Source organism: Rhinolophus ferrumequinum, chromosome X (assembly GCF_004115265.2).
Source record: "Rhinolophus ferrumequinum isolate MPI-CBG mRhiFer1 chromosome X, mRhiFer1_v1.p, whole genome shotgun sequence".
NCBI classification, from domain to species: domain Eukaryota; kingdom Metazoa; phylum Chordata; class Mammalia; order Chiroptera; family Rhinolophidae; genus Rhinolophus; species Rhinolophus ferrumequinum.
Window position 1 is genome coordinate 81,348,573 of NC_046284.1, and position 22,173 is coordinate 81,370,745.

The 22,173-nt window shown below is 49.1% G+C and overlaps 1 protein-coding gene across 2 annotated transcripts in view; it reads right to left on the minus strand.

Moving 5' to 3' along the window:
- Window positions 1-3,817: 3,817 nt before the first annotated feature.
- The window catches only part of GNL3L (G protein nucleolar 3 like), a 28,203-nt gene continuing 9,847 nt past the window's right edge, over window positions 3,818-22,173 (minus strand). The window contains exons 6-17 of one of the 2 annotated variants that reach the window (XM_033103408.1): window positions 21,876-21,992; window positions 21,039-21,122; window positions 20,735-20,870; window positions 19,736-19,839; window positions 17,792-17,936; window positions 15,630-15,717; window positions 14,940-15,114; window positions 14,719-14,861; window positions 14,288-14,424; window positions 12,494-12,621; window positions 7,550-7,751; window positions 3,818-3,981 (exon numbers count right to left, since the gene is read on the minus strand). In XM_033103408.1, coding sequence (XP_032959299.1) covers window positions 3,899-3,981; window positions 7,550-7,751; window positions 12,494-12,621; window positions 14,288-14,424; window positions 14,719-14,861; window positions 14,940-15,114; window positions 15,630-15,717; window positions 17,792-17,936; window positions 19,736-19,839; window positions 20,735-20,870; window positions 21,039-21,122; window positions 21,876-21,992 — 1,542 coding nt within the window. In that variant the 3' untranslated portion in view covers window positions 3,818-3,898. The remainder of the gene's footprint in view (window positions 3,982-7,549; window positions 7,752-12,493; window positions 12,622-14,287; window positions 14,425-14,718; window positions 14,862-14,939; window positions 15,115-15,629; window positions 15,718-17,791; window positions 17,937-19,735; window positions 19,840-20,734; window positions 20,871-21,038; window positions 21,123-21,875; window positions 21,993-22,173) is intronic. The other variant, XM_033103415.1, reaches the window with a different exon arrangement.

Sequence of the window (22,173 nt, forward strand, 5' to 3'; positions counted from 1 at the left end):
ATCCCCCTCACCCTCATCCCCCACCCCCCAACCCCCTTACGCTCTGGTAACCACCAAATTACGTTCCCCAGATTAATTTTCAAACCCCGTGGCCATCCTGTGGTCACCGACTGCCCTCCAATCCCCTCACCCTCCCCCCCACCCCCCACCCCTCCCGCCCATCTAGCAACCCTCAGTTTTTCCTCATTGTCTCCCAAACTGTTTCTGATTAGTTCATTCACTTATTCTTTTCTTTAGAATCCGCAAATAAGTGAGATCATATGGTACTTATCTTTCTCTGTCTGACTTATTTCACTTAACATAATGTTCTCTAGATCCATCCATGTTGTTGCAAATGGTAAGATTTCTTTCTTCTTTATGGCTGCATAATACTCCATTGTATAAATGTATGATTCTTTTTATGTGACATTCATGCTAAAGCAAAACTACAGGGACAGGAAACAGATCAGTGGTTCCTGGGATGTGAAGGTGGGTGTGGGGGTTTACTACAAAGGGGCCTGAGAGTTTGGGGGGTGATGTAACTAATGCATATCTTAATTCTTATGCTAGTTCACTATTGTGTACATTTGTCCAGATCTTATGCTATAAAGGGAAAACTTTAAACAAAAATTTTAATTTACTTTTCTATTACAGTTGACATACAATGTTATACTAGTTTCAGGTGTACAACATAGTGATTAGAGATTTATATACCTTACAAAGTGATCACCTTGATAAGTCTCGTACCAATCTGACACCATACATGGTTATTACGATATTGATTATATTCCTTACACTGTATTTTACATCCCTGTGACTATTTTTATAACTGATGAAAGGGTTTTTTGTATGTAATTTTTAAAATGGTAAGAAGGTAAAAAGGTACCTTAATTTTTTAAAAGGTAAGAAGACTCAAGGAATAGCTTTTTAAAAACTTGTGATATGCTGTAGAGAATCGGGGGTCCCATATTCTTACCCTGACATGACTTTAGTTCTTCTATTTGATTTGGGCCAATTTATCTTCCCATGCTATTTCTTTATCAATGAGATACCTCTTATTTCTTGCACTTAGTAACCAGCATCTCTTAGGAGTACTACAACATACTTTAAATGTTAAATTATGAAATGCCATGACTGTAAAATGGCCTTCACTGTCCTAGTATCCCAATTTTTCATTGTTAACACTATTATCTACCAGGAGAGTTTGATAAAATAGTGTGAAATAAGTTGGACCTCATCCAAGTAGACTCAGAGAGAAATTTTAGTTTTTAAAACCCAAAAAGAATGAATGTATTTAAAGGGCTAGTAACAGAGGCTGGCACAAAGTAGGTGCTTAATCAATGTCAAAGAGGGAGTACAATGCAGAGGAAAGGGACTGCATAAGGTTTTAATCACACCTGGATTACAATACTGGCACCACTTAATGTCACCTTGGGTACATCCTGACAACTATGAGCCTGTTCATCTTTCACATATGGGGAGGCTAATCCCTTACTGGCAAAGCTGTATTGAGGGTTAAAGAAGGTTAACAGGTTTCTAAGGTTTGGTGGTTTGTGCTCCATAATTCTCTCCTTTGGCTGCCCCAGAATGCAGAAGTGGTCTGCATTTTCCTGCCAATCAGCTGACAGCCAAGGGCTTCTCTTGGTTCCGCTTTTAAGATTTAAATAGGTAAATTTGGGGGAGACAGCATAAGAGGCAAGGCTAATTTGTGGCTCTGGGTCCAAAGGTGGTGTGGAAGTTTGGGGGAGGGGGTGCAAAGACTGAAGCAATCTAGTGCCCACTTCCTTCAAATGTATCCAGTCTCAAGTAGATTGCTGGGAACTGAGTTCATGTGATTACCCCAAACAATCCTAGGTAAAGTAAGATTCTGTTTCTGCTGCTATCAGCCACCTGTCCCTGAGAGTCCCTGACACTGCTTGGGTTTGTCTGTGTTTGTCTGATGGGGTAGGCTTCATTGTATTTTAATGGGGTATGACTTTCTACACAGTGGAAAAGGAGCTGGATGGACCACCCTCAATATACGAGGTGTGATCAAAAAATGGGGAATGTTTAAATTTTAAAAAATTTTTTACAATAAGACACATTACCATTAACCCCCCTCAAAAAATCCCCCCTAGGCGGCTGGTTAGTTCAGTTGGTTAGAGCACAGTGCTCTCTAACAACAAGGTTGCCGATTCGATCCCCACGTGGGCCACTGTGGGCTGCGCCCTCCACAACTAGATTGCAACAACTACTTGACTTGGAGCTGAAGGGTTCTGGAAAAACACACTTAAAGTTTAAAAAAAATTTTTTTTCAAATACTCCCCCTTGCTTCAAACACTTATCCCATCGTTCTTGCCACTTTCTGAAGTTCTGGAAGTCCTCTTTCATGAGGGTCTTTAGTTGCACTGTCATGACTGCCTCGATGTCCTGAACCATTCTGACTTTGGGGCAACAGCTGGATGTCGCAGTGCCAGATCCAGTGAATAAGGCAGATGAGGACACACCATAATGTTCTTTGACAGAAATTGCCGTACACTGAAGCAATGTGTGACACAGAGCACTGTCATAATGGAGAATGGTTCATGGCACACTTAAAAAAACTCAACTGTAGCTCACACTCGACTGACTGCACCGAACAAGTTGAAACTTGTCACACACTGTTACTAAGGTTTAACGTGCTGCTTCCCATATTGAAAATCCCTGCCTTTCCATTGGATGGCACTCGGCAGCAGCGTTCACCATATGTTTTGATCACAATGGGAAAGCTCCATGGAACGGCAATTTGTCAAATAAAAACATTACGGTGTGCCCTCATCCACCTTATTCAACAGATCTGGCACCGGGTGACTTCTGGCTCTTCCCCAAAGTCAAAATGACCATAAGAGGTAAATGTTTTGAATCGATTCAGGACATCGAGGCAGCCACGACAGCCCAACTACAGATACTCAGGAAAGGACTTCCAGAACTGCTTCAGAAAGTGGCAAGAATGATGGGATAAGTGTGTTCGAAGCAAGTGGGAGTATTTTGAGGGGGATAAATGGCAATGTCTTTTACTGTGATTTTTTTTTTCATTTAAACATTCACCATATTGATCACACCCCATAGCAGCTCTCTGAAGGATGCAACTAGAGAACCCTTTTGAATCACAGAATTCAACTGCTGGTGCTAGATGAGATGTGGTCACACAAGTGCAGGGCCCAGAGTGCTTCAGTTCAAGGGATTCCTCCAACTACATCTTCCCAGAAATGCCCCAAGGTGGGCCTTGACCCTAATACACCTAGCCACCCTACCAACAGGTGCCTTGTTTTCCCTTAATGCGAACAAGGTAGTGTTTACCACACTTCAGCACCATTCAGACTTGTGTATTCTCATTTTCCCTCTAACCTATCCCCACACCCTCCCAGAGACACAGAAAGCTCATCACTGTTCCCCCAACTCCCAATGCCTCGCAGGTGAGGATTTGTGGACTTGGGTGGAAGATATGTGGCCTACAGCCCATTGTGGGAATGTCATGCCGCTGAGATCTGTTGTGGATTGGGAAAGAAATCATCACCTTCTCAGGGACCCCCAGGTCTTCTAGCAGCCTAGCCTCTAGTTGCATGTTTAGAGGGTTCTGTAAGGGGTCAGCCCCCTGACCAGCCCAACCTATAGGGTGGCGGATAAATTGTTAGTATTAGGGATCTGCTGATAATTTATTTCATTTCTCTTGTAAACAGAGTAGGAGTTAAATAGAGGGTATTGGGTTGGCAGTTCCAGCTGCTCAGGACTCTTTCCCTGGAGAATGGAGGGAGGAGTGGTGGTGGGCGGTATGGTGGTGGGGTTCTTTTAATATGCAACTGCTTCAGGGAGAAGCAAACCATTTCATTTCATCTGTATTCCCCCATCCCACTGGAACTGTTGCTCGAGAGGGGACAGGGAAGGGGGTGAGATCAGTCGATCAGTCACTAGCACTATCATCAGCGTTGCCAGAGAGGTCAAGGACAGACATCATGGAATCGGACAGCTTACTGGCGAGTTTATCTGCAGATAGAGAAATACAGGCAGTCACTTGGTGGCTGGCTTGCCAATGGGAGGCCTGTAGGAGCTGGCCTACATCTACGTTTGTCTGCACCAAACTCCCAAACTGGCTGACTTACCCTCCCCCAACACTAAACGACTGCTCAACTTCACATGCAGACCCATTTGTCTACCTATGAAATCATCACCCCAACACAGCTTCTATCTCAGAATGTTAGACTCATTGGGCTCTAAATACTTTTATCCCTTCCTGGTATCAAACAATTTTCTTGTACTATGCTAAACTTACTAGCACTCTATTACCCTCAAAGCTCTCTCAGCAAAGGGACAGCATAGTAGTAAAGACTTTGAGCCTGAATGTTTATCTCCCATCCTCCAGCCACACCCTACTGTTCCTCAGGATTCCCCTCAGACATCACCTCCTCCAGGAAGCCTTCTCTGATCACCCTTACCCCACTACCATCTCCAGGCTGGATTAGGTACCCTCAGTGTGCTTTCTGTGTCTTCACAGTGATCACTCTGTGTCTGTTTTCTTGTTTCCTCCCCACTCCCCAATAAGACCAGGAGTTCCAGGGCAATTTATCTTTGGATTCCCAGGTCGCAGTGTGGGAACCAGGCCAAGAGTAAATGGTTATAAACACAGCCTAGTCCAAAGAACAGAGCTTATTGGGTCAATCAACCCTAGGTTTTCATTTTGGCTTCATCAAATACTAGTTGTCTTACCTTGAGTGTGTCACTTAATGACTCTGGGCCTCAGTTTCCTCACTTACCAAAAGAGGATACGACTTTTGCGACGTGTCAAGTGAAAATTAGTATAGCATAAAGACCTAAATGGGTCGGCCACACAACAGACCACCATTAAAATGAAGGAGGAAGTTCTTTTGTGAATTAACATGGAAATATCTCTAATATATACTGAATGGAAAAATGATGTGGCAAAGCTGTACGTTCAGCAGACCAGCATTTGTACAGAAAAAGAGAACAAAGAATATACAGATGTTTGCCTGTGTACCTATCTCAGGCATGAGATACAAGAAATTAACAGGTCACCCTCTGGGGGGAGGCCTGGATGACTGGGAGATTGGAAGAAGACATTCTACTGTATATCCCTTTGTACTTTTTGGATTTTTCAGTATACTGCCTATTGATAAAGTGAACATATGTGGGGACAGAGCCCCCAAAAAGCCGTTTCCAGGCTCTCGGCCTCACATAGAAAGGTGCTGGCTCAGGTAGTAATAAATGGCCATCGACTGTGATCAAATGGCCATCAGCTGAGGCCAGTTGGCCGTCAGCTGTAACCATTGAGCCATTGGGCACTAATATAACTGCCGTGGCTAGGCTAGCAGAAAAAAAGGGGGAGCTAGCAAGAAGATGGTGGCTGAGCCTGCAAGTGGAGAAGTGAGGGTTGAGAATTGTGTGGCTCCTGTTTCCTGTTTCTCCAATCCAACCGCCAGCGAGAGTATAGTGGTGTGACTCCCCTACCTATGGCCCCGTGGGTGTTCCTTTTTGGCCTCACCATACCCTGCGTTCTTATGTGGGGAGTGGGACCAGAGACCCTGCCGGACGCCCTGCACGACACTTGGCGTAGTCGGCAGGATCCCCTGCACGACAAATGGCACAGCGAGCAGGGTACGGTGTCGGCCAAAGCTCTCCGAAGGATGGTGGAGCAGTTTGTGCCTATGAACACTCAGTTGCAGGAAGACTAGGAGGAGCAGCTGCCTGAGAGCTGGACACCCGTGGAGGGGTGGGAAGACATGGACGGTTCCCCAACCAGCAAAGGCTGGAGAAAGCGAAGGTCCTTGCAGCCCGGTGGGCTGGCAAGTGCTTGCTGAGGCAGCCCGGATGCAGGACTTGTAGTCCCAGGAGGAATGGCTTGCTGAGTCCTCCGTGGGAGCTGAGGGTGAGGTCAAGGTCATCCCTCACCCCCAGGACAGCCCTGGCGAATTACTATGGACTATGGGGAATTGCCTTCCATCCCTAATTTAATTGACCACTTGACTGTTTGGGAACATACCACCATGTAGTGGAACTGGCGGATGTTTGCTTTTGTGTCTTGACCGGCCACCATCGAGAATATGTAAGCACCTTGACTGTGAGCTGCTGTTGTTCAGGCACGGTACCCTGAGAGGCCCAGAGAGAGTGGCAGTGCCCTGACAGCCCTGGCTGAGTCCAGGAAGTCTGGCTGTGCCCAGAGAGAGTGGCAGTGCCCTGAGAGCCCTGGCTGAGCCCAGGAAGTCTGGCTGTGTCCAGAGAGAGTGGCAGTGCCCTGAGAGGCCCTCGTGTGCCCGGGGAGACTAGTGGTACCCTAAGAAGTCCAGGAAGTCTGGCTGTGCCCAGAAGTACTGGTGGTGCCCTGAGAAACCCTGGCTGTGTCCAGGGAGACCAGTGGTACCCTAAGAAGTCCAGGAAGTCTGGCTGTGCCCAGAAGTACTGGTGGTGCCCTGAGAAACCCTGGCTGTGCCCGGGGAGACTAGTGGTACCCTAAGAAGTTCAGGAAGTCTGGCTGTGCCAGAAGTACTGGTCGTGCCCTGAGAAACCCTGGCTGTGTCCGGGGAGAATGGTGGTACCCTAAGAAGCCCAGGAAGTCTGGCTGTGCCCAGAAATACTGGTGGTGCCCTGAGGAACCCTGGCTGTGACCAGAGAGCTTGGCTGTGTCCAGGAAATAGCATTCACCTTCAGGCTCCTCGCACAGGGCCCCTCGCGGAAGACGCTTGTCGCGTAGATTGTGAGGTGAGACCCTGTAGGGGTGGAGTGTGGGGACAGAGCCCCAAAAAGCAGTTTCCAGGCTCTCGGCCTCACATAGAAAGGTGCTGGCTCAGGTAGTAAATGGCCATCGACTGTGATCAAATGGCCATCAGCTGTGGCTAGCTGGCTGTCAGCTGTAACCAGTGAGCCATTGGGCACTAATATAACTGCCGTGGCTAGGATAGCAGAAAATGGGGGCTAGCAAGAAGATGGTGGCTGAGCCTGCAAGTGGAACAGTGAGGGTTGAGAATTGTGTGGCTCCTGTTTCCTGTTTCTCCAATCCAACCGCCAGCGAGAGTATAGTGGTGTGACTCCCCTACCTATGGCTCCGTGGGTGTTCCTTTTTGGCCTCACCATATCCTGCGTTCTTGTGTGGGGAGTGGGACCAGAGACCCCGCCTGACACCCCGCACGACAACACAGATAGCTTGTAAGCTTCCTGACATACAGAAAGCAGCTCACGAGTAAATGGTGGCTATATGATACACAGACTAACTCAGTGGTTCTCCCAGTGTGGTCCCCGGAGGAGTAACATCAGCATCAGCTGGGAAGCAGTTAGCATCACAAATTCTCAGTCTCTAGACCAACCTACTCAATTAGAAACTCTGGGGCTGGGTCCCAGATATCTGTGTTTTAACAAGCCTTCCAGGCAGTTCTAATATAAGCTAAATTGAGAACCACTGTGCCTATAGTTGAGCCTCCTAACCCATCCCTGCCCCCTAACCTGGGCCTGGGGCTGGACACGGAGGTGCTCACTCAGGAGCTCCTAATCAAGGCCCCAGGTGGGCCCATTTTTGGAGCACAAGGGAGTGGTCAGGCGCCCCCACCTGTACGCTTCTGCATCTTCTTCTTATTCTTCAGGGCAGATGCCAGAGCCTGGCCCTGTTGTAGGGGGTCCGTCTCCATGATCCTCTGCAGCATTGGGCGGCGGTCCACTGGGCAAACGTTCCTGGGACAGTCCACATTGCGCTTCCCCCACCCCATCTGATGACGGTTTGGATTGGTGCAATACCCAGTGAGCTCTCCAATCTGGGGAGACAGAGGACAGCGGTGAAGTCTGGCCAGAGTACCTCCAAAGACTTCTGCAGAGGAGGCAGGGACAGGCTTGGGTACAAATGGAGCCTGGAGACACACAGAACCAAGCTCCAAGTCTGGCTCTACCACAGACTAGCAGGTGCTTAGTTAACCTCTCAGCTGCAGTCTGCTCATCTGTCAAATGGGATGGACAATGGGTAGCTTCCATGGCTTTCACAAGAAGAAAATGAAAACGTACAGTTATTTCATCAGAGACAATTGGTATTACGATTCTTTGCTCTCAAGTGAGCCTTCACGGTCTTAATCAATTTAACAAATATTTTCTGACACCTACTGTGGGGACAGAGCCAGGAATGCAGTTTCCAGGCTCTCGGCCTCACGTGGAAAGGTGCTGGCTCAGGTAGTAAATGGCCCTCAACTGTGAATGGACGGCCATCAGCTGTGGCTAGTTGGCCGTTAACTGTAACCAGTGAGCCATTGGCCACTAATATAACTGCTGTGGCTACGCTAGCAGAAAATGGGAGCTAGCAAGAAGATGGTGGCTGAGCAAGCAAGAGTGGATTGCAGTTAGCATAGTGGAATGCAGCTAGCAAGTGAGGTGGGTTGGCAGAGAGAAGCGGACGGCAGGTTGTGGATAGTGTGGCTCCTGCTTCCTGTGTCTCCAACCCAGCCACCAGCAAGAATATAGTAGTATGACTCCCCTACCTATGGCTCCGTGGGTGTTCCTTTTTGGCCTCACCATATCCTGCGTTCTTGTGTGGGGAGCGGGAGCAGAGACCCCGTCGGACGCCCCGCATGACAAATGGCGCAGCGAGCAGGGTACGGTGCCGGCCAAAGCCCTCCGAAGGGCGGTGGAATAGTTTGTGCGTATGAACACTCAGTCACAGGAAGACTAGGAGGAGCAGCTGCTGGAGAGCTGGACCCCCGTGGAGGGGTGGAAAGACGTGGACGGTTCCCCAACCAGCAAAGGCTGGAGAAAGCGAAGGTCGTTGCGGCCCTGTGGGCCGGGTAAGTTCTTGCTGAGGCAGCCCGGATGCAGGACTTGTAGTCCCAGGAGGAAACGCTTGCTGAGTCCTCCTTGGGAGATGAGGGTGAGGTCAAGGTCATCCCTCACCCCCAGGACAGCCCTGGCGAATGACTATGGACTATGGGGAATTGCCTTCCATCCCTAATTTAATGGACCACTTGACTGTTTGGGAACATACCACCACGTAGTGGAACTGGTGGACATTTGCTTTTGTGTCTTGACCGGCCACCATTGAGAATATGTACGCACCTTGACTGTGAGCCGCTGTTGTTCCAGCACGGTACCCTGAGAGGCCCAGGGAGAGTGGCAGTGCCCTGACAGGCCCTGGCTGTGTCCAGGAAGACTGGCTGCGCCCAGAGGGAGTGGCAGTGCCCTGACAGGCCCTGGCTGTGTCCAGGAAGTCTGGCTGCGCCCAGAGGGAGTGGCAGTGCCCTGACAGGCCCTGGCTGTGTCCAGGAAGTCTGGCTGCGCCCAGAGGGAGTGGCAGTGCCCTGACAGGCCCTGGCTGTGTCCAGGAAGTCTGGCTGTGCCCAGAGAAACTATGGCTGTGTCCAGGGAGACTGGTGGTACCCTAAGAAGCCCAGGAAGTCTGGCTGTGCCCAAAAGTACTGGTGGTGCCCTGAGAAACCCTGGCTGTGTCCAGAGAGCCTGGCTGTGTCCAGGATATTGCATTCACCTCCAGGCTCCTCGCACAGGGCACCTCACGGAAGACGCTTGTCGCGTAGATTGTGAGGTGAGACCCTGTAGGGGTGGAGTGTGGGGACAGAGCCAGGAGTGCAGTTTCCAGGCTCTCGGCCTCACATGGAAAGGTGCTGGCTCAGGTAGTAAATGGCCATCAACTGTGATTGGATGGCCATCAGCTGTAGCTAGTTGGCTGTTAGCTGTAACCAGTGAGCCATTGGCCACTAATATAACTGACATGGCTTCGCTAGCAGCAAATGGGGGCTAGCAAGAAGATGGTGGCTGAGCCTGCAAGCAGTGCAGTGAGGGTTGCGAACAGTGTGGCTCCTGCTTCCTGTTTCTCCAACCCAGCCGCCAGCGAGAATATAGTGGTATGACTCCCCTACCTATGGCTCCGTGGGTGTTCCTTTTTGGCCTCACCATATCTTGCATTCTTGTGTGGGGAGCGGGAGCAGAGACCCCATCGGACGCCCCACATGACAAATGGCACAGTGAGCAGGGTACCCGGCACAACACCTACTTTGTGCCCAGCTCTGTGTGGGAAAATGCTGGAGAAATGAGTCAAAGGAGGTCCCATCTTCGGGAAGCAACCAGGCAAAAGAGGATACAACCAACCACGCTACAAGTCAGAATGCACACCAGAGAGACACAGCATAAGTGACAGATGGTGAGAGGATGGTGGTGGTCAACATACTTCTGAAAGGAGGGTCATCCTGACTGAACACTGGAAAAGCATGGTGCATACCTGGGCACCCAAAGGGGTGTCTGTTTGGCTGGAGGGGAAGGTAGATGTGGGTAGTAAAAGCTAATATTGACAGATAGCTCACTATGTGCCAGGTATCATTCTAAGCGTGTGCGTGTACACACACATGTATGTACACATATATATGTACATGTATACGTGTATGTGTACACACACAAATATTAACTCATTTAATCCTTGCAATAATGCTATGACAAGGCACCTAAGGTTGCACAGCTAGTAAGCAATGGAATAAATTAGAATCCAAGCAGCCAAGCTTATGTATGTATGACGACCTGCTACACTACAATGGGGAAAGGCAAGGCTACCACACTGTATAATTCTCAGGTTGCAGTCTGGGGCACCATTCACAACACAGCACACCTAAGTGGTGTCTCCTGGAGTTGTGCAATGCAGTGGCCCTGCTCGGGGCCCTGAGCCTGAGTCTGGAACATATGGTATAGAGTGGGGAACTCCTATGGGGCCCTGAGGAAAAATGGTACATCTGGGGCGTCAGTGAGAAATATGATCAGGAACGGCCTTAAGCACACAACTTCACACTGATTTTCCTGCAAGCACCAGGGGAAACCTTTGAAACTACCTAAGCGAGGACGGGAATGGCATGATTCCTGCCAGTGCCGGCCTCATCATCTCTTACAGAGGACAAATGAGTTTCCTTCCTGGACTCCCTGCCTCCACCCTGGCCCCTGTCTTTCTAACCTGATTTTTATCCCAGCTGCCAGAGTAATAGTTCTTATATATAAACCTGACCATGTTGCATCCCTGCTTAAGAAACCCTTCCAGATATTATGTAGCCATCAAAAATAAAGGACAGCTCTTTAAATGATCAAGTGGAACCATCTACAAGATGAATTTGTAAGTGAAATAAGCGAAGTGCAGAACCATATGAATAGCATGCTACTATTTGAATTAAAATAGATCCCTGTGTCTGCTTGTATGTATGTACGTGTGTGTATAAAGATGAATAGCTGAAAGGATATTCAAGTCTGCCAATAATGACTGCCTACAAGGAGGGGACAGGGTGGCTGGGAGACAGAAGCAGGAGAAAGACTTACTTTTCACTGTATAACCTTTAGTACTTTTTAAATTGTATACCATGTACACGTATTACCTAGTGAAAAAACTAAAAAAAAATGTGTGTGTGTATATATATATGTATGTGTGTGTGCGTGTGTGTGTGTATACACACACACACGCACATACACATATATATAAGAAACAAAATGAAAAAAAAAAGTAAAAACCCTTTGACCCACAAAACAATAACCAACTTTCAGGATTTTCCTATTACTTATTGTTTAAAGTCAAACTCAAGGCCTTCTGTGATCTGACTCCAGAGTCATCTTTCCCCATCTACCCCACTCCAGCCACCCCAGCCCACTAGCGATTTCCCTAAACACCCCAGTCTCACCATTTGGTGCCTTGGCATGAGCATAAGCTGAGCCACCGCCCAGAGGTTGCTGCTCCCCCCTTGCCCAGAGAATTCCTCAGCCTTGAGAGGTGGAGCACGTATCAAAACCTCCAAGACTTTCCTGGCCCACAAGTAGTATAGGCTAGGGCCCTTAGATCCATGCTCTCCCTCCCCCAGCCTGTGTGTCTCCCATCACAGTGAAGATGTCTGTGTTTGAAACCCACTCAAGCGTGACCTCCTAAAGGGCAGAGATGGGGGGACTGGCAGAAGAAGCAGCTTGAAAAGCCTCCAGGAATCATAACACAGCATACTGACTTGATCCTGTAGGTGCTGGGAGCCATGAATGGGGAGGTGACATGGTCAAATTGGGCCATTAGAAACCACGGGACATGTATGTCCAGGTGAAAGAGGACTGAAAGCTTAGGTGAGGGTTACAGGAATGGTAGGGATAGAAAGAAGCCAACAGCTTCCCAAGAGATTTAGGAAGGAGAAGCTATGGGACTTGGTGACAGACTGTGTATGGGATCCCAGATACTAGTTGGAGGGAAAGAAGAATCAGGGATACCCAGGTGTGCAACTTGAACAACTGGGTGGCTAGATGGGTATACCAGTTCTCTGGGCTGGAGCCGGGCTGGGAAAGCTGCATGAGAAAGCATGCCTCCTCCTTGGACCTGCCATTGCTTGGCAAAAGATGCACCCTACCAGGTACCCAGGGAGCCCACAGGGAACAAGTGAACAGCCCGCATGTCCCCGCCATTATAGGCAGATCTCATGGGAGCCAGGCAGAAGGGACTGACCACTTCCCAGAGCCCTGGATGGAGGAGACGACTGCCATGAAGAAAGGGGACAGGTACCTTATACACGGTGGTTTTATTTTCCATAGCATCTGCTATTTTCACCATCGGAGAATGGAGCCACTTGATATCCATTTCGAGCGGGTCCATGTCACCCAACAGCTCATCAGATTCTCCAGTGGCCAAGCCTTTAACACAACCAACACCACTGTCAGGGCCCTGGCTCCTCCCTGTTGCCAGCCCCCTGGTCAGGCCTCAGTGGAAAAGATAAGCGGACACTGCCCAGGAGAGTTGGGAGGGAAGACTCTTTCATCCCTGCTGGGAGGCCACATGACAAAGGATTAAATGCATGGGCTTTGCAGTAGGGCATTTGCCTGCTGGGAACTAGTCCTAGAGCCTCAGCTTCCTCATCTGGAAAATGAGAATGCCACAAGTCCAATAAAGTCCAATGACACAAGGCTGCTGTGAGTCATAGCATAGGATTGCCTGAAATGCACTGGCCTGAGACACTGCCCTGTAAATGACAGCCACAGGGATGCCCTTCCCAGGACCAGGTCTCCCTTCCCCTCCCTCTGGCCCCTTGCCTACAGCTGGCCTCCACTGCAAACCATAAACGCCCATTGCCCTGGGCCCACACCACCTTCACACCTGCTTCTAAACTTTGCCTCATCCCTTTCCTGGGCCTCTCTAATCCTTACTCACTTTTCAAGACCAACACTAGGGCCAACTCCTCTATGAAACTCTCACCAGTAACCTCTTCCTCTTCTCAATTTCCCAGACCTCTATCTTTTGCCCAAGTGCATTGTCGGTGATGGAATCCCTCTTGCCCTCACATGCAGCCAAGTGTCATCTAAGTCAAGCAGCATCCTCAGAATGGAAGTGGGAATTCCTCCCAACTGCCTACTTGATAGAAGAGGAAAATAAAGTTCAGAAAGGGGGCTGACTTGCTCAAAGCCACCTGAGGAATAAACTCTAAAGCAAGAAAGTCCTCTTGTCCTCATTTGTAACCCAAGGACACCAACAGGCCCAGAGAAGGAAAGCTACTAGTCCTCAAGAGAAACAGAGAAACTAGAAGGTAGGCCAGCCAGGGCTTTCTCCACTACACCACAGTGCCCACAGACAGGCCCAGAGAGCACCAGATACCTTTCTTGGGTGGTGTAGAGAAGGAAGGAGAAGCCATAAGCCAAGGCTGCAGATGGTAGTATCTGAAGAGAACCAACTTCCTTCTGGAGTTTCTGAAAGCCACGTGGCTCAGTAAGAGTTAATATTTACCAAGCAAATACTAGGTATATTCCAGGCACTTTTCAAAGTGTTTTTACGTATTATGTAACGGGTGGGTGCTATTGTCCCCGTTTTACAAATGTCATTGAGACATGGAGAAGGTAAGTAGCTTGTGCAAGATCACACAGCTAGGTAACAGAAAACAAAACTTGGATTTGAATCTAGGCAATCCATTCTCCCAGCCTAGCTACTGAGCTGGGAGAGTCCTCAACAACAGGGCAGCAGAGATGTTTTGAATACTACCACTGCCTGCCACTGACTATGCGCCATCGAGCAAATATCACCTTTCTGCAACTCAGATGCCTCGCCCGCCAGTAGAGGTGAGAATGAAAATCTAGGAATGGACATGCGGTGGCTGAGGCAAAGCCTAGGGCTACATGAGAGAAGTGTCTCAGTCCACTCCAGGTCCCAAGAGACTGGGAAAGGAAGCTCACACTTCCTGAGCACCTCACTTTGCACACTGCCAGGGCCAGGGCAGGGGGAGGTCAAAAATGAGGTTTGCTGTAAGGTGCACGTGGCTCTACCAGGGAAAGACCAGGTACCAGGCAGGCCAGCCCACATGCCCTCACTTACATCCCATGGTGTCTTCGTTGGCCTGCTCGGTGTCTTCAATGTCAAAGACCTCAGTCATCTCCTTAACGATCTCAGCACTGAGATGGGCAGGCAGAGTGTGGGTGGCAGGGGGGAATGTGTAGAAGCTGATCTTCCCACTGCATTGGGAGGTGGGAGGAAACTGGTGAGGTCATTAAGAGAACAAATGACCAATCAAAGAGAGAATGAGTTCCCATGTCAAAAACAGTGAGGAACAACAAGCAAACCCACATGGTGGCTTCTGAATAAGAGACTGCTGGAAACTCACTGGCCATAAATCCCCGAGCGGGAGGTTACCTACCGCCTTGGCTTTCCCCTGCCCTGGGATCCAGAAGTCAGGTTGCCCTGCCATTGCAATGAATACAGATGAGCCCCTTTGTGGAGCCTCACCCCTACCTCTAGCCCCTCCTCACCTCACCCAGTCAGCCAGGACCGCTTTAGCTGCATCCTCCTGACTGTATATGCCTCCCTTCTTCTTCTTCCCCAAGCGTTGGGCCACCGCAGTCAGAAAGTGCTCAGTGGTCTGGAACCCAGAGATGCCATAATAGTTGGAAATCTGGTGAAGAGAGGAAGAAATGAGGAAGAACGAAAGGCCCTTAGAGTGGCGTAGGGCATGAGCAAGAGCCCTGCGCACCTCCTCCAGGTTGCAGCGTTGCAGGATGGTCTCCACCGGGGTCACGGGGTCTGCCAGCTTCTGCACATGGACGCAGTTGCGCAGGATGGTGCTGACCTCCGAGTTGGGTCCTGGGACAATGCCTGGGGCGTCCAGCAGCCTGATGAACTTGTCCAGGTAGACCTCCTGCATGAACCTGGGCAGGAGATAAGAGGACGTAGGACGCTGATGAGCCCAGATATGTCTGGCATCCTCTAGGCCTCAGGCACATAGTTCGGAGAAGGGCTGAGGGGTGGATAGTGTACAGATGAAGGTGGAGAGGTGTGGGGCCAGGGGTTCTGGGGCCCTACAGACCTGGAACTGATTCTAGTCTGGCCTCTGCCGTTGGAGACTGAGCTGCAGAACCATGGGCCAGCTTCTGAGTCTGAGCCTCTCTAAGCTTCCACCTAGGAAGTGGAGCTGCTTATTCATAACCCAACCTTGCATGGCTGTTAGGAGGCTTCAAGGAGCTAATGGTAGAGGTACCCAGCTGGGTGCCTGGCCCACACCTAGGGTGTGCCAGGTAAATGCGAGCTGTTAAATGAGACTCCCATGCCCAGGGAAGAATCAGAGGTTGGTCCAAGATAAGGAAAGGAAGGGGCAAGGGCTGAAGGTGTGAGAGTTGGGGAAATGGTAGGGTCAATGGAAGTGGGGGAGCAGGCAGGTGCTTACTTGGTGATCCCAGGAACGGCTCCCACACTGCACGCACGGCTGCGCTTCAGGCTATTGATCAGGCTGCTCTTCCCAACATTGGGAAGGCCTATAAAGGAGCAGCAAATGGCTCAGGGCAGGAAGGGCCCTCGGGAACATTTGGGCCAGCGTGTGTGGGAGGCCCAGACAGGGGCAGTGACCAGGCCACGGGGAATGCAAATCAGAACCTGGCCTCTTGCCTTCCCACCCCAGGCCCGGATCAAGCCGCTACATGGCTTTTTTTCCCCTCCCCTGCATTTGCGAACACAGTGGGTAGCGGTGCCCTACTCTCTAGCTGTGATACACACCTCCCACCTACCACCAGCCTGGGAAAGATGCTCAATGCAAGGCCTGTGTGACATGATCCCACAGAGGGTGGACAGAGGGAAGTGTTAATGAAACAGAACCATCTGTCCTGGTGTGTAATTCACCGGGGTGTGAAGGAAGGCTCATCTCCAGATGTCCGGCTCTCTGAGCAGCTGTCTGCCTGCGGTGTATTTGTTTGGGGGTCTATGCACCCTTCTCTGTCTATGTATGTCTTTGTTTCTCCTTCCCTGGGTCTCTCATTCTCACTATTGTCCTTCTGTGTGTCCTAGAATTTACATATCTTGCTGTTCTCTCACAGATGTGTGCATGGAAGTCTCTATACATCTATCTCTGTCTCTGTCTCTGTCTCTCTCTCTCTGTTGTTCTCATTCTAAATATTACTGCTTTTTCTATTTTTGTCTTTCTCTCCGATTCAGTCTTTTTCACTATCCTGTCTTTCTTTTTCCGTATTATCTCTGTCTAAGCATCTCTTTCCCTGCCGGTTTGTCTGTTTCTCATTCTGGCCACTGTCCTTTGTCCTTTTCTCCCCACCCCACCAATTCTGCCTCTCTTTGTAATTCCTTCTATGTCAACTCTGCTCAGTCTTTCTGTACACGTTCTTTCTGTGGTCTCTCTTCATATGTGCCCCTCTGTATGTCTCACTGTGTCTCTTTTTCTCTCTCCTTGTCTGTGTCTCCCTAACCCCCTCCTTCCCTCCCCTTCTCTCTCTATGCATATATATCTGTCTCATCATAGATATGTGTGTACTTGTCTCTCTCTGTGACTCTGGGTGCATGGCTGTGTCTGAGGGCCTAGTGTATCTGGGGCACACGCTGTATGCCTCTGGGTCTATTTGCTTGGAGGAGGCAGAGCTGGAGTGAATGTATGGGAAGGGCTTGGTCTGCATGTGTTTTACCCCAGGTCCGTCACTAGACATGCCTCCTCTAGGTCCCTACATGTCTCCACATACGTGGATCTGCACAAGTGTTTGTAGATCTGTATGTGTGCATTCCTCTGTCTCCATCTTTGTTTCTGCCTGTTTCTACATGTATCTCTCTGAATCTGTCTCTCTGTTCCTGTTCATCTCTCTCTATTTTTGGGGTGTGTCTGCCTCTCCACATACATGGGGTGTCTCTAGCCCTCTTGTGTCTCTCTCGGCAGGTCTCTGTGCACATGTCTGCCTCTGTCCCTTTGGTATTTCTTTCTGATATCTCCGTCTCTCAGCATGCCTCTGTCATTTCAATGTCTCCCCTTTCCACTGCCCACCAACCCCGACATTTGGCTTCCCAGTTCGTTTTCTGTGTCTATCCAGGTATGCGTATCTGTATCTTTTTCTGTGTCCAGCTCTCTCTCCAATGTCTTTCTCTCTTGGCTTCACTTCTTCTCCTCTCCTGTCTCCATTTCCCTGTTCCCATCCCACCACCCCTCCCTCGATGTCCTGGGATCCAGACAGGCCCAAGTTTGAGGCCCAGCTCTGCTTTGTCTCACACACGGCTGAGCCCCTGAAGTCCCTTTCCCTTTTCTGGGCCTCAGTGTTCTTATCTCTAAAAGGGAGATGTTCACCGCTGCCTCCCACAGCTCTGGCAGGATGAGACGGTACGAACTCCAAGGTCAGCCCCGTGCATTTGGTCCATGGTTCTAACACTAAATGCATGGTGGTGATTCTGAGTATGCCATCTCACATCCATCAAGCCAAATTACAAATCACAAAACCCTTCCTGAACTGCTACTCTCTCCCCGCAAAAAAGGTAACACAAAGTTCCTAGGATCCTTTCCCCCAATGAAGCCCCTGCTCAGGGAAGAGCCTGGGCCTCGTGACTTCCCCCCAAGTACCTTACCCACAACACCCACACGGATATGGGTGCGCACTTCACCGAGACGGCAGTAATTCCCCAGAACCCTCATAAGGTTTTCAGCTCCAAAACAGGCTTTACTTTTCAGCAGTGACTCAGAAGCCTGCTGCACTGGCACACTGCAACGGTTCTAGAAAATGAGGGGTATTACAGAAGAGGTGTCAGGTGGGAGATGTAGTTGGAGGCCAGATTTCCAACATTCAGAGAAACTTTCAGGGCCTGCCTGTGGTCACCAAGATTCCCAACCCGAAGTGAAAGACTTCTCACGCAGGCCCCGAACGCCTGACATTTCCCTGCTCCCCTCGGAGACCCACAAGGCGTGTTTTTCCACTGCCTTTGCATCTCCAGTCTTCTCTGTCCCTGCCTCCGCCTAGACATATGTCTCTTGCCTCCTTCAGCAGGGGCAGGATGGTAATCTGGCCTCTAGACAGGTAAGGTTGGAGTTCCAACTCTGCCTCTCACAGGTGTATGCAAATACTGCTTCCCTTCTCTGGGCCTTGGGGCCCTGCTTGCCTACACAACAGGGACACCTGCCCTCCCTGCCTGCAAAGGAAAGAGATAGTGCCTGACCTACACACAACCTACCTTCCCTTGATTCCTCACACAGGACAAGGCCATTCCAGCCTCCTTCTCTACTCCTGACGCCACCTCCTCTGCCCAGATGCCTTTCCATCTCTCTTTCCTTATTTACCCACCACAGCATTGCAAAATAGAAGTTAACCTAAATATCCACCAACAAGAAACAGAGTAATGAGATATATTCTTAAAGTGGAATACAAATGAAAGAAATCTGCTAGCAAAGGATGCTTACCACATTTTTGCCATCAAAAAGGCCAAAAAAATTTAAATGAGATATCGTGTGTCTTCCAGATTAGCAAAGATTAAAACGTTTAATAATATCGAATGTCAGCAAGAGTAGGGGGAAATAGGCCCTCTCACACCTTTATCTACCCTACTGGTGGGTAGATAAATGGTACGACCACTTTGAGGGGGACGCAACTTATCAGTGTTGTGTCCCCCTCAAATATATAAAATACAAAATGCATTAAAGCCTATTACCCAGCCACTCCACTTCTCAATACCTAGCCTACACAAACACTTGCCCATGGGCCAAGAAGACATATGTAAGGGTCTGTGCTGAAGTACGCGTTGTAACAATAAAAAAGTTGGAAACTAATTTTATTTAGCATCAAAAAAGTAGACTGCTACAGAAAGATCTCCAAGGAGAAAAAAAAAAAAAAGCAAGTCATAGGATGACACATACGATTCTTCCAAACACTATTTTCTCTTTATATAGACATCCATCTCTATATAAAGTACAAAAAAACATGTGAAAGGATACACAACAAACTGACAATGGTGATTACCTCTGGGTACATATGGATAAAGGATACTGGAATTAGGGGTACTGGTGAAAGGGTATTTAAGCTTTATCTAAAATTGTTTTTATTTTTTCTATTTTATTTTTTAATAAATAAGTTGCAGTCCTGGTGCAAAATTGAAAAGATGTTCCCCAGCACCCCGTTTCTCTCCCTAGAAGCAGCCAATGTTTCTGTATACTTTAATATTTTACAGTGAAAATGTATTTCTGTGTTAATGATATAATTAGAAAGTAGTGTGATATTTTAAAGAGACAAACGAACGAAGGCATGTATTTTTAAAAATCAACAAATAGTTAAGCATATTTTCCAAATTTTCTATAGACAGTATGTACTGCCCTTACATCTGGAAAAAATACTTCCTAAAGAACAATAATATAGGCAGGAGTGAAATGAAACTAATATTCATGTCATCCAGTAAAGCAAAAGGCTCAAAGCTGAAGGCCCAGTTCAATTACCAAAGAGCTGGACTCCCCAGTCCAAGTCATGACTCCCCAACCCTGGCCCAGGCTACCCTGAAAGAATCTAGATGCCCCTGGCCCAAGCTTACCAGGTTTTTAACCTGATGCTGTGTGCTGGCTTTGAAAGCCACAGTCGGCAGCTCATTCTGAAGGTAATCCAGCCACTTCTCTACAACCTCCTTGGGGACAAGATCTGGGGAAAATAGGCAGATAGGACTTGTAAGAAGAACATTATCACTATGATTCCCTCCAAAGACACATCTACCCACACCCAAGGCTAGTCCCATCCCACCCCCCAAACAGGTATCTCCCTGGCCCTGCCAATCCCTGTCCAGTTTCCAGGTTAGAGTTAGAAAGGACAGTCTAGTGTAGGGGACCACTTGGCCCTCCTTGAGGGGACTTCTATTCTCTCAGGGAGAATGAGCAAACTAGCTGTTTGGTCCCAGATGCCTTCCTTCGAAGCCAGGGTACCCAGGGTGTCAGAGGCCTCCCAAAGACTGTGTTTCCCATCCCCTCTCTGGATCATTCTAGTTTGAACCAAATGTCAAGTACAACTTAGACAAGAATGAAGTACGGACCACACATACACCAAGCACTTTATTATTAATTCTCACAACAACCCTGTGAGGTTGGGACAGTCACAGCCCATTTTATAGCTAGAGAAATGGAAGCTCTCAAGGTGATATGACTTGTCCAAGACCCCAGAGAAAACAGCACAACTGGGATGAGACACAGACCTGAGTGACTCCTGAGCCCACATGCACTTCTGCCCCTAACCTTTGGGTTCCAGCTTAGAGAAGACAGAAACTCTCCAGGGTTAGTCAATAAGGCTCAAAATGACAAGAACAGGGGAAAGGCAGACAGGTGTGGACTCCATTCCCAACTTCTACTACACTCTATATGTGTCTTTAGACAAATGACTTCACAGCCTCTCAGATTCCTGGCTTTAAAAACTGGAACAAGAATTCCTACCTTGAACAACTGTCAGGAATACCACTGTGTTGCTGGGTCACGGGGTCTAGACAGAGCTAATCCTTCAAGAAGGCCTGGCCCCCGCCCTGCCTTACCCCATCCTGCCCAACACCCACCAATCTTGTTCAAGACCAGGACCAACTTCTTGTTGCCTTCTGCCTGCAGGACAGCCTCCTCCATTTGGAAGCAGCGGCAGCCCAACGGGTCCCTGGCATCCAGGACTTCAAGAATCACATCAGAGTATTCCACCACCTGCAGGGCAAACGACGGGGGATGAAGGCAGGGAAAGGATTGGGTAGCAATCACACAGGGTCATGAAAGAGAAGATTTTCATCTCAGTCAGGAAAAACCGAAATGGAGAGGAGATGGGACAGGGACTGCTGGCCTCCCTAAAGAGCCTTGAGAAATGGGGCCCCATACCTTACGGAACTCCTTATAATAAGCCTTCCTTGTGGCCTCATCATCCAGCTGAGGAAACATATTTAATTCCTGCAAAACTTCCTCCTAAAGGAAAAAGAAGAGAATGGTCCAGGGGAGGAAACAGAGTGAGAGCCAGGCTTTGGAAACCATGGGAGCTGGGAGCGCCGTGTGAGCCCCAGCCCACCGAAGAGTAGCTCTGACCAGTCAACAAAGCTGGGAACTGGAAAAACAATGGACAGACCCACATGGTACATGTGTGTGCATATGTAAGTGTGGGTTCGAGCCCCAGCTAGAGGCCTGAGTGTGCACATGGGTGTGTAAGGGATGAGAGAGGAAGGTTGTAAGTGAGAAAAACAATCTATGGGAGACATGGGATGAGGAAGGCAAAATACGTACTTTAGGTTAGAAAAGGGACTATGAGTTGGAAGGTGCACATTCTGTGAGAAGAGACTATATGCAGAAAGACAGTCAGAAGCCCTAGAAGGAAAAGGACACCTCCCTCACATACAGTCCTCTCAACCCCCCCCATACTCTCCCTCCCTCTCTCCCCGTCCCCTAGTCCTGAGTCTCCCCACCCCGACTCCCAACCCCCAGTCTGGGTGCCAGCAGGGGAGGAAGGACCTAACCAGGGTTGTCCAGTCACAGATAAGGCTCAAAATGATCCTTTACCTCCCTCTCATCCTGTCCCCACTGTTTCCCATCCTTTCCGCACTGATTCCCTACTTCCCTCCCAATAATCTCACACCCTTTCTCTTCCCCTTTCATAGAGCAATGGCGAAAGATGCTTTTGAGTAAATCCACACCAGACCTACCCAGGGGCAAAGGCTGCTCTCTTACCTTGCGCTCAAACTCCTCCTGGCGTTGCTGGACATCCTGACAGTAGCTCTCGATCGTCCTGTGTCTTTGTCTCTCTTGCTCCCGGGCAGCCTGCTGCTTCTCCCTCATCTCTTCAACCTAACAAGTGAACACACACTGGAAGTGTAGCTGATTAAGTCTGCAGCCTAAGGGAGGAATGGGTGACCGAGAGTAACAGGAAGTGGGTGACTGAGGGAAGAAAGAGTGTGACATGGCAGAGGTGGGAGGAACAGGGATAGAGGGAGAAAGCAGATATGACAGCAGGAGGTAAGGGGTTGGG